Here is a 12,176-nt window from a genome sequence, read left to right as displayed (position 1 = left end):
ATTTCTCTCCGCGAGAACCATGGACCATCCATGTTGATCTGTCAGTCTGCACCAGACTAGTGAGACCAGCCGACCAAGGACTAGCACTACCATCACTAGAGTGTCTGTGTGGACAGTGGAGAAGATTTTCCTCACAGGATACTTTGTGGATCCTCTTTGGGATGAAACAGTAGCGGGAACCAGAAATATGGCTGATGAAGAAGAACAGAAAAACTACATAATTAGAGATTTGGCTTTTTTCCCCCCACATAGTGCAATAGTTATTCTCAAGCAATATGTTAACATGCACCTTGGTAATAAGTGACCTGAGGCTGCAGTTGTTTTTCTCCTTTCTCATTTTGAATCTCTTCCTCAGGATTTTGCCGTGGAGGTACTCCACTCTCTCCTCTGCAGCAGTGGGGAAGAACTGTTCACATACCATCAACCTTAGCTGGGAGACTTTGGTTGCCATCAGAGCCATAACAAGCAGGGTGAGCAGGATGGCACTCAGTGGAATTACAGAGCTATATAGCAACAACTTGGGTTTGGGGAGGCACTGCTTCTCAAACAGAGTCACAGAGTAGGAAAAGTCTTTTTCATGATTTTCTTGTCCAACAGGCATTCCAATTAAAGTTGCAATCCCCTGCAATGATAAACAAGTGAGTCTTTTGTGGTTGAGATGAGGAAAATATTTAAAAAATAAAGAAATATTTACTACACTGTACTTACTTTGATGCTCATTAACAAAGGGACGTGGAATGGCTCCAGCTCTGATAACCTTGTTGTAACAATGTCAACAAAACAGTACAGCAAGGCGTCCACAGTTATGAATATGACCCAAGCTACGAAGTGGGAGACAACTGGAATTCCAAATTTCACCATAGCTTTCCCTTCTCTTGTTGTGGGACGGGCGGAGGGAATGAAGGTGTACAGCTGCTCCTCCTCTGCCGTGAGGGGAAGGACGTGGGTTTTTCCTTCCGCCTTCTGCTTCTCGTCAAAATGAACAAACTTGCTGCTGATGAACCTGTTTTTGTATTTCATGTCTCTGCAGTATTTTTTTATGTGCAATGCTATAAACATCATGAGCAAGAGGAAGCTGACGGCAGGAAACATCCTGTCGGTCACTGAGCTCACTGTATTCATCAGAGCCTGTGCATATTTCACAGTCTCGTTGAGCTTCTGCTCCGCTCCTGCGAGTCTCTGCCTGAATTCTTCTGATTCCAGTCTTGGAGAGACGTTGAGCTCGGAGTCAAATCTCACTACTCCCAGGTTTGTAACCCCTTTGAGCATGTCTCCTATCCACTTCAACATCTGAACATAGTTAGTAAATGGAGCAATGATGGAGGCTTTTTTTGCCTTCAGGTTGCAAATCATACTCCTGACCAGCAGCGAGAGGTTCTCCAGAGTGTTACGGATGTTCTTAAGAACCACTAAACTGGTTCCAGCAGTTAACAGCAAGTTCCTACTCTTTTTCATGAAAATGGATATAACAAAAAGAGTCCCTAAACACCTTACTCTCTTTGATAGGAAGAGGGCAACAGTCAGCAGTGTCCCAAAGCAGGCAGCAATCCCCCCAGCCACTGCTAGCTCATAGTCCAGAGCGAAGAGGAGGTACAGGAGGAGCAGGGAGCTGAGCAGGAGGCTGGAGACGCTACAGATGAGGAGGAGAAGGATTGTTCTTCTGAATCCATCCCTTTTACCAGTGGTGAACACATCCACAGCTTGAAAACCCACATCCTTAAGGCTTTGTTTTACTGTAATCCATGAGAGAAGCATCCTGGATATTAAAGTAGACGTTGAAAAGCAAAAGCAAAATTGGAATAAAATGGCAGGTTATAAGAAAAGCATTAACAAATACAATATATTCAGTAACTACTGTGCCCAAAAAGACACTTGATCTGAACAGAAATGCAAAGTAGTAGCCTGATGTATAAAGCTCAGCAGCTCTTCTGATGCATGTAGAGTGCAGTCGCCTTAAATACGACATAAACAGGAAGACTCTTGTCTTCGTCATTAGTCATTTTGTAGTCATCCCTATTTTTCAACCACAAGCAGAAGTAAACAGAGGCTGAATTATGACTGTGTGGTGTGTGGACCACAAATATCCTTTTCACAGAAAAATCTAATGCTTTACTAAGAATTTCAAGGCGGTATTGCACGAATGTATGAGTAGATTGAATACCAATAATTTTGTGTATTTAGGGTAACATATTCGTATTGCAGAAACAATGATAAAATACGCTTTAACAGGAGTAGATGATTTAAGAGAACCCCAAAATTCAATAGAATTAGAAGGCCTGTGTGACTGTATTCATTTGACCCTATATGGTCATCATGTTTGTCACATGTCCAAAATGGCAGGCAGCTTAACGTTAAGTGGTTAGTGCTCATGTGGTCTGCAAAACCTCAATGTTGTAATGCTTAACATCAGAATATCAGCACTATCTTTGTCAGCACATTATTTTCTGTGTACTTTATTCACACACTGAGAGAGGTGATAAAAAGAAAACATTTTCACTGATTTGTGAGCGTGACCTGAATACTTAGCGAGCTTATTTAGCTAATTACCTTCAGAACAGGCTTCGATTTTTCAGACAAAGAAAATAATACTTCAGAAAGTCTATCTTGTGGTATTTTCCTTCATAGTAGAAACAATAGATGCCTTTTTTATGTTTAATTGGAAAAAAACAAGGAGAAACCTCTTGAATTGAAACATTAAGCGAAGTAAGTTGTCAGGACAGAGCAGCCGGTGTGATTATGGTGTGGACCCAAAAAGCAGACAAGGGAGAGACTGAAATGAAGTTTAAACAAAAAGCGAACCGTTTATTTGGCTGAAAAAGCATGAACACAAAAACAAAGCAAGGCGAACAGGTGTGAGAAGTAAAACTAGAACCTAAACTGGGATTAACTAGGAATGACTATGAAAACTATGACAAGAGAAACATGAACATGAATCTGAGCAGGTGCAAGAAAACATGAAACATGGACATGGACCTGAACAGAATCATGAGAAAGCTGACGTGATGTGGAGGGAGGAAAACAGATGAACCGACAATGAATTAGTGAGACAAGGACTTAAATACACAGGAGGGTAATGGGGAAAACAGCTGACACAAATGAACCTGAACGCCACAGGGGAAGTGCAACTAAACACACTTAACATGGAACACCAGACTGTTCGCAATAAAACAGGAAAGAGAAAAGGGACGTAGACAAGACAATACCAGCTTGACAAATAGAACATGCAACACGCAGACATGAAGTACATGGGAAGACACGGGACACACAAAAGACACAAACAAGGAGACACAGAAGAAACATAACTGGACCAAAACTCAAGTAAACCTTAACTAAAATAATAACACAAGAACTTTACATGGTTTCAATATAACAATCAAAAATACTAAATAAACTCAAAATGCTGGGTCACAGAGCCCCCTGACAGAAGTGGCTAAAAGGGAGTCAGATCCCATAAACTCCCATGTTAAGATAGCTAAACACATACTTACAGCCTGCCAAATTCTTTTGTAAATTTCCCCACTCATCAATTATCAACTCTGAGTGGAATTCTTAGATTTTCTCCCCACAGGAACACTGGTTTTATTAACATCTAAACGGATTCCCTGTATCTGCACACTGACTGGGACTCATTCATTGCAACATGAGACTCTGTCACAGTCACATAAAATCAAATGTATGTACTTGCCACTGCAGAAGGTTTCCCTATTTACAAATAGTCCAGTTATTACATGAAATAAGTATCACACAGTAAGCTTGATATTTGAGAGGAAAAAAGCCTGTTAACTCAATATGAGGAAATAGTCACTGTTTACATGTATAGTGCACTTTAAACGTATTCATATGAATTTATTTGTGTTTTGATGGGAAAGCAAAAATTCTCTCTAAAACATCCCATAAACTTCAAAAACAAAACAATTCAAATAGAAACATCTTCACTGTGCAGAATGTTTGTCTGTTAAATCAAAGAGCTGCAGTCTGCCTGCTGAGAGTTACTAGGTGTATGATGTCACAACGGAACAGAACTACCCATATAGAGCAGAGGCTTCAGTCAGTTCACTGCCCTTCATTCGTGAGTGCACAACAGAAATCAGAGCTCGTTGTTTAAGTGTGTAAATATCGCATTTTGAAAAAGTTTTTGGGGAAGAAACATCGTGAATACACTGACAAGCTTCAGGAAAACCGTTGCTGTATTTATTGGATCCAGCCAAGTGGTACAGCATCTTTTTACAAGAATGCAGCGCCAAAACCTGTCGCCAGTGTCTGAGAAAGATCAGCTGGGTTTAAACCCTGTCAAGCTTCCACTAAAGGGAATGATCCAGGATGGTGCTGCACAAAATTGCAGCAGAAGCGCTGACAGCTCCTCCCCAACAAGGGAAAAACGCAGAATCTGTGGAAAGAAATTTGTACTGAAAAGAAATTTCAGTCAGATTTCAACCAACTGCAGAAGCATCTCTGAGGCCTGCTCTTTAGAAAGAAAAAGGATGAAGAAAGACACAGACAAGAATGAATCAGCTGTGACACCACCAAGCATCCCAAAAAGCGCCTCTATCACGATGATCCGACTCAAAGGCAAGAAATTGAACGATACGGCCTCGAGTTTCCAGAATGATGCCAGATCCTCTGAAAGCAAAATGACGGAGAAAAAGACGACAGAGGAACAGAAAGTTAGAAACATTTGGATCATTGGCTCAAGCTACGTCAAAAGAGGAGAGTGCGGAGCAAGTCAGAAGTTTGGAGAGAATTTGGGACTTGATGCCAAAGTCCAATGGTTTGGCAAAGGAGGGATGCGCTGGAGCGGCGTCCTTCCACGTTTTTATGAAGAGTTATCTACACGGAGCCCGCCTGACATATTGATTATCCACGCTGGGGGCAACGATTTAGGACTCACGTCTGCCCAGCAACTTTCTGGTGTAATGAAGACGGAATTGATGCAACTGCACAAAGAGTTCCCCTCCATGACGATTGCTTATTCCTGCATCAATCAGCGCCAAGTGTGGAGGTATGGAAGTCCATGGAAGATAAACAAGGACAGGGAGATTGTCAACCATACCATGAGAAAGGCTGCCCACTGCTTTGGAGGGGTGATTATTGAACATCCCTGTTTGAAATTTTTCGACAACACAATCTTTGTACCAGACGGAGTCCATTTCACAAAGAAAGGAAATGAACTGTTTGTGACCAGCATCCGCTCCACCATCAAGAACATTCTGCAGTCAATGCAGAGAGAACAGATTTGAGGCATCAACCTCTATAATCTGACTACACATATGAACCAGAATACTGAATAAATGCAAAGTCAAAAGAGCCGTGTGTAAAGACTCCTTTGCTTCCAGATTCTGAATAGAGATTAGAAAATGTTTGTGACAAAGACACATACACAAGTAGTAATATACCTGTAGCTTTTTTTGCCCCCCCCCCCCCGCTTCCCCTCACCCCTCCCCTATCCCCCTGCGCGTTCATGTGAGGGCATGTGCGCGTGAACGGACTTTTGCACGTGCATGTGCTTTTTCTTTAGTGCTCTGAAACACACAGGGGGTAATAGTTTCAAACAGAATACCACAAACAGCAGGTATTCCTTTAGAAATAAACTCTGATACTTTAAAACTTCTAAAAATTAAGATTCTTAATTCTGCAACAGTTAGACAGAGGGGGGTTACAGTTAGACCCCCAACAGTCAGCAGAAGAGGTCATCCTTATCAAGAGCATCTCAACTGTACTTCCATAGTTTTCATTACAAACAGTGTCCTTTATCTTATCATGTCAGAGGTCAACTGAAACCAGGTCCAACAGAGCCACCAAAGGTTTTTTCACCTTTTATCTTTCCATTACACTTTCTACTGACCAACCGATCCTCCAAACAGGTTTCACCTTATGTTTACACCCCCACACCTTTATCTCTGCATCTCAGAGGTCAACTGAAACCATGTCCATCAGAGCCTCCAAAGGCTTTCCACCTTTCTTCTTTACATCCTACTCTTTTATCTCTGCATCTCAGCGGTCAACTGAAACTAGCTCACCTATATAAAAACACCCTAAACAGACATCCTGTATTTTTCCTCACCACTTCACAACGGCCCTTGAGAACATAACACTTCGTTCATCAGCACGGTCAGCAAACCTAACAGTGTTCTTTTTTAACATGGACAACATATGTGGTAAGTAAAACAAGACTATTAATGGATTCTTAAATTATACACCCTAACCCTCTTTTCTTTAGCGCTCTGAAAGACACAGAGGCTAATAGTTTTTAAACAGAATACCACAAACAACAGGTATCCCTTTAGAAATAAACTGTGATACTTCTAAAACTACATATTCTTAACTCTGCAACAGTTAGACACAGGGGGTTACAGTTAGACCCCCAACAGTCAGCAGAAGAAGTCATAAAACAATGAAAGAGGCTCCCTTATCAACAGCACCCCAGCACTCACACATCCCAACTGTAGTTCCATAGTTTTTCATCCTTTTTCATTACAAACAGTTTCCTTTATCTTATCTTATCATGTCAGAGGCCAACTTAAACCAAATCCACCTATATAAAAACACCCCATCAGATACACAGTGTTTTCCTCAGCACTTCACAACTGCCGCAAGGTATAGCGTTTTAACTTTTTATTTTTTCGGATCCCAGACACAGCGGTGTGAGGTAGTTAGCACACAGTCTGGACATGTAGAAAACATCGTTTGTTTGGAACACATCAGCAGAAAGGTAGAATTCATAGCTGTTCATAAGAGTTTAATTTAATCAAACCTCATTTTACGGATCTAAGTGGCTCCTCATCACTAGCCAATTTACCATTTTATTTAAATATCAGAATTTTCAGAATGAGGATCCAAGCGGGACACAGAGGCTGCTAGTTTTAACGCACCAGAATGCAAATATAAATAAAAGCCTGACTATCCTGAGAGCCTAGCTGCAGCGACACCTTTCTTTCACACGGATTCCTGGATGTGTGTTGGAGCCCACTTTGCTACCCGCACAGCGCGTTTCTGACCTACGGGCGTTGCTTATACAATAGAGAAAAGCAACAATACAGCGTGTTTCTCTGCTCCAAGAAATCCGAGGGCCTTTCACACAGTAAGCATGTCTGTTATACCCAGCGCATAAATGTCTGTGTGTTAGCGCTGATTATTCAAACCCTGTTTAAAATGTGACACATTTGTTATCCAAAAACATTTCCTCTAAATTTTGCAAAGTTACTGATTTAAAAATTACATTTTTGAATTTGTAATTGCATGACAAACATACAATAGACTATTGAGCATATTTATATAGCTACATTCACAATGGTATAACCGTGCTATATAAAAGATGCCCAAGCACCAAAGCACTCTAATGCAAGCCTCTAAACTACATGTTGATAAGTGCATGAAGTTAACCTCTACAGCTGAAAACAGTTTGTATCCACACTCTGAGGGTCTGCTGAATTGTTTTTTAATATGGCACTTTTTTGATGAACTGCAGATGATGAATTCCTCTTTATTGTAGAAACTGTCCCTAAGCTATTGGTGCTTATACTTAATGAGTTCCCTAGCTACTTCCTTACTATGTCAGTAAACTTTTTGAAAAGTAAGCTGTTGTAGATTTAAAGAAACATCCTAATTGAAGCAAAGACAAAAAATTGGAGTGAATTTTATGTGACTGTTCATATTAAAGCCAACAACAAGTGAAAATCCAAAAACCGGCTCCAATCCTTTGTATTAATGATCTCCCTCTCTCTCTCTCTCTCTGTGTGTGTGTGTGATAGTGTGTGTGCCCTCACAGAAGGAAGGTCACAGCAGGAGCTTTTCTCAAACGCATTACCAATCAGTTTATTTTTTACAAGAAGTGTGGCTCACACAATGGTATAAATGTATTCTTTGCGACACTTTATAAATATGAAACTCTAAAGATTTTGAGTTCATGCACATTGTGAAACAAGAATGTAAATATTTTGTGTCACAATGATTTCTATAAAAGCATGTTGTTTATGGGCATAATGTGACAAATCTTTTGCGGCCCTATTAATGATCAATGGTAATTGAAGAGAAAGCTTGAACCCTGGCTCTGGACATTTTCATGACAAGTGACAGCGCAGACATCTACTAATGAGAGAACATGTTTTATCATCATAAACACTGTGATATGAAGCATCGTTAAAGTGTCACTCCAGTAATGTTGACTCATGTTTTAATAGATGACTTTAAAACACTAAACACTAATTTCTGTGGTTTGTTTTAAGCTTACAGAATATAACATGTGGTAAGACGACGAGTTTTACTTCTCACTGTCCGTGTTATGTGTATCTATTTATCACGTATGCTACTTTGCTCTGTGGACTGTAAAATGTTTCATTGTATTCATAAAATAAACCAAACTTTCACCGTCTGCATCTTTTACTGTTTTTCTGCTTTTGTTCACTCCAAGTTTGACAAACCCACAGACATCCAGAGTTAACTCGCTAACAATGTGGAGCAGTCTCAGTGTATTTAGCTGCTTTTTCCCTAAACACAACCAACTGAGAGAAACGCTTGTAGTCCTCACTTTGGTCATTTGAACGCTGAAGGAGATTTGTTCCATAGACACCTTATACTAGTGTTTCCTGCACTTAATCCATCACTACTATGTTCTATTTAAATCCAGATTCCTCTTATAGTTTGCAGTTTCTTTACTAACACATTTGTAGATAAGTTTATTGCTGAACGACACAGTTAGCAGTCTCACTCACTCTCTAGGTTTTGAAGTTTTGTGTGTAATGGTTTAGCCTATCAAACCTTACCCTATTCACCCCAGTATCACAACAGTATGACTCCCAAAGTACGGAGCAGTAAACAACCAATGATTCTAAAGCCAGAACAGAAAGATACAGTTGGAAGATGAATGATTGCGTTTTTATGATGCATAGTAAAACTACCCCCTCTTCTTCTTCTCTGTGTTGTTGTTGTTGTGTCTGTGTGTGTGTGTGTGTGTGTGTGTGTGTGTGTGTGTGTGTGTGTGTGTCTGTGTGTGTGTGTGTGTGCGTGCGCCTTAGAAGTCAAATAATACATCAGCCATACTTAAAAAAACAAAAAACCATCAGAATTTCATTTAGAACTGAGATTCTAAGTTGTAAGCAGAAATCTTATGCTCAGCCAGAAGCATGTATCCCCACTTTCACAATGCTAAGGTGTCAAATCTACAACCCCCAACAAATGGTTTGTTACACAAGGGTGTGAAGGGCAAGCTTTACTTACACAGCCTCACACACAGTAGATTTTTAAAGGTTTTTTTGGGGGGGGCGGGTACAGGGGTTAGCCACAGATGCGACGTCCACTTTTGTTAAAGATCACTCAACCTGTTTATTTCTTAAGAAATTAAGCTCTTATTTATAAATGTTTACACCATAATAGACACCGTGTGCTCTGTGACATTATAGTCTTCTACTGCTGCTTCCATTGGTTTGCATTTTAATCTCTCAACCTTTCAGGTTGTTATGAACGACTTATATTTCTAACATTTTGTGATATAAAAGTGAACCATACGACTTTTTTTTTAATTTTCTGTTTGATGGAAGGACTTAAGACACGAGTTATTTAAACAATTCTAAATGACAGTGTGATGGCCATAGTACTTTATGTGGGCCAAATATGTTAAGGATAATGTTTATCAATGTAAAATTGCAGAGAACCTTTGAATAGATTATAACATTTTCTAAACAGTTACCTCAGAAGCTGTACTGTCACCCCTATGTACGCAAGGTAAAACTTTCCACAGTACTTCCACTTAACTAAACACATAAAGCCACCCTTACCAATAATCCACTGCTCCTTGAAAAAGTAGCACAAACCGACAACTGACTCAGCAATGATGAGTAGAGCTACCCGAGGCCGAGAATCAAGCAGAAGAAAATTAAAAGTTGTTTTTGTGGCTCGAAAAATTAAAGAAAGTATGTTTAATAATTCAACAAGACCCGCACCTTCAACACATGTACATTCAAACTTTGGAACAGGCTCAACATCGCTGTTTGTTCAATAGTTTTTATCCGTTCGAAAAAGTCATTTTACGGCTTTAATGTTTCCAGCTGATAAGGAGAGTGAGTGCATTTCAAATGTGTGTCCAAAGGCTTTAAACATCCGCTTTGTCTGTAACGACAGTGTCAAACTACAGAGCATTGTTTTTACTAAAATTCAACATTTTCAGATGAAAATTTGGCTGCTTTTTGTTTTTCACTGTAACACCCCACCCTCAATGCCATTTTTAGGATATTCTTGGTGATCCCATTTTTTTCACATTTATGCTTTTGGGACTGAGGGTATCTAATACGCACGTTGTCACTGTGTTTTGTACTACCAGCTGTGAGGGCTCTGCTTTTGCTTTGTGCAGTCTGTTTTTATTTTGTCATGTGAGTGTGTGCGTGTTTTTCAAACGAGATCCTCCTCAGTTTGATTTTGTTACCACAAACTTTGTGTGAAGTTCACAGCAGAGGTAAAGAGATTTAAACACACCAGTTTAAGGAGGCAGGGGTTGGACCAGGTGCACAGGACAGGTGAAGCAGAGAGTGTCAGGGGAGATGTGCAACAGAAGCAGAGGGAACATTTTACAAGATGATAAATGACACATTTAGATGATTAGGGATTTGTTGACAAGATTATAAGACACGGCCGTCAGAGTTCAACAACATGACAGTTTGATTAAATAAAAAGTTTTTAAACTACACAAGGTTTATTTTCTCCTCTGATAGTAATCATATTAAACATGTCAAGAAAGAAAGAGTACAAAGAAAAATAGTAAATGTGTGTCTAATTAAACTCTTCCTGTGAACCTTATATCAACCTTTAATATGTTTGGTGTTACAAACAGAAGAGATCATCAGACATCAATCTAATCAGTTTTTAGCCTTCATTCATATTGAAAAGTTGAAATCTTCCCCGCTAGACCGAAGTGCAGTGTTTAACACCGTTGGCCATAACATTTTATTACAGCTATTATTAAATGGAGAGGCCTCTTCACACACTGAGGTTATGAAGCTCCACAGGCCTCTGTGCAAAGACCAGTTCTGTTTACATTATACGTGCTTTAGAAGACATAGCGTACATTTTCACTGCTATGCAGATGATACCCACTTTTATTGGTTAAACTGCCGGGATGTCTTAGACACATAATGAGCTTTAATTTTCTGCTTCTAAGTTCAGATAAAACTGAGGTTATTGTAATGGGTCGTAAAAATCTTAGAAACACTGTGGCTAACAAGATTGGTACTCTGGACGGCATTGCCTTGAGTCATCTGTTGTTGTGATTTGGCACATTATAAGTAAAATTGAAGCACACAATCCCGTCGCACAACATCAACATTTATTTATATACAAAAATAAAAATGCTTTTTTACAGAAAAGAATTGTAACTTCATATTTTATCACCGATTACGTGGGTACGTAGGGTAAGTCCTCATCATTATCCCATAGCGGTTCCGGTAATCTCTCAGGGCCTGGTGGTAATGCCCAGTCTACCTCATCAATGTCGGGAGAGTCGTCGAAATACAAAAAATCTTCCTCGTTGTCAGTGTCCATAGTCCACAGTTGTGGTGGTGAGGGGGGTGCGCTCCACACTGATACCGGTGAATACGGTGCGTCTTCACTCCAATCTTCAAATGCAGGGCTCGTGGATGGCTCTTCAGAGAGTAAAGATTGCCCAGCATCCCTGATAGTACCAAGTACCAAGCATGTACCAGGTTCAACCACTTTGATGGTTGGTTGAGCAGAAGGGCTGGAAGATGCCATTTTCATGGAGAATTTCAAGCCCAACAGATGAGAATTACTGGTCTTTTCCAAAGTTGCAGCTGCTAGAGACACGCCGTGTCTACGCCGGCCAACTCTACGGTTTTTGAAAATTGCTGCCACTCCTACCCCCACCCTTTAAGATCAACCGACTTCCAGATTACGCCCCCTCCTGTTATTTTAAAAAGAAGACTGCCGTCTCATTCCTTCAAACCTTTTTTTTTTAGCTCAAAACAGAGAGAAGGATGGCCTCTGCACCCGTACGCCACACTGAGGAGGAGGAAAGTTCCTCGGACGAGGGCTCAATAGTACCTGACACACCCGGTTACTATCGCCCCTTGGAGAAGCAGCAGCAGCAAGCCGACGAGCTTGAAGGTTGGGCATCTTCATTATTCATCGATACCGTGAAAACCGCGGTGTATCATCGGGAGGAAAACAGATGA

The 12,176-nt window shown here is 40.3% G+C and overlaps 1 protein-coding gene across 1 annotated transcript; it reads right to left on the bottom strand.

Moving 5' to 3' along the window:
* On the bottom strand, positions 1–2,621 carry dcstamp (dendrocyte expressed seven transmembrane protein). Its single transcript, XM_025911577.1, has 3 exons — positions 709–2,621; positions 290–622; positions 1–191 (listed from the first exon to the last, which is right to left on the bottom strand). Exons 1-3 carry the CDS (start codon positions 1,753–1,755, stop codon positions 132–134), a joined length of 1,440 nt encoding a protein of 479 aa, XP_025767362.1. The 5' UTR covers positions 1,756–2,621; the 3' UTR covers positions 1–131.
* Positions 2,622–12,176: the final 9,555 nt, after the last annotated feature.

Source organism: Oreochromis niloticus, linkage group LG11 (assembly GCF_001858045.2).
Source record: "Oreochromis niloticus isolate F11D_XX linkage group LG11, O_niloticus_UMD_NMBU, whole genome shotgun sequence".
Taxonomy (NCBI): domain Eukaryota; kingdom Metazoa; phylum Chordata; class Actinopteri; order Cichliformes; family Cichlidae; genus Oreochromis; species Oreochromis niloticus.
The sequence above is the reverse complement of the archived record's forward strand: the minus strand, read 5'-3'. Positions and strand labels throughout refer to the sequence as shown.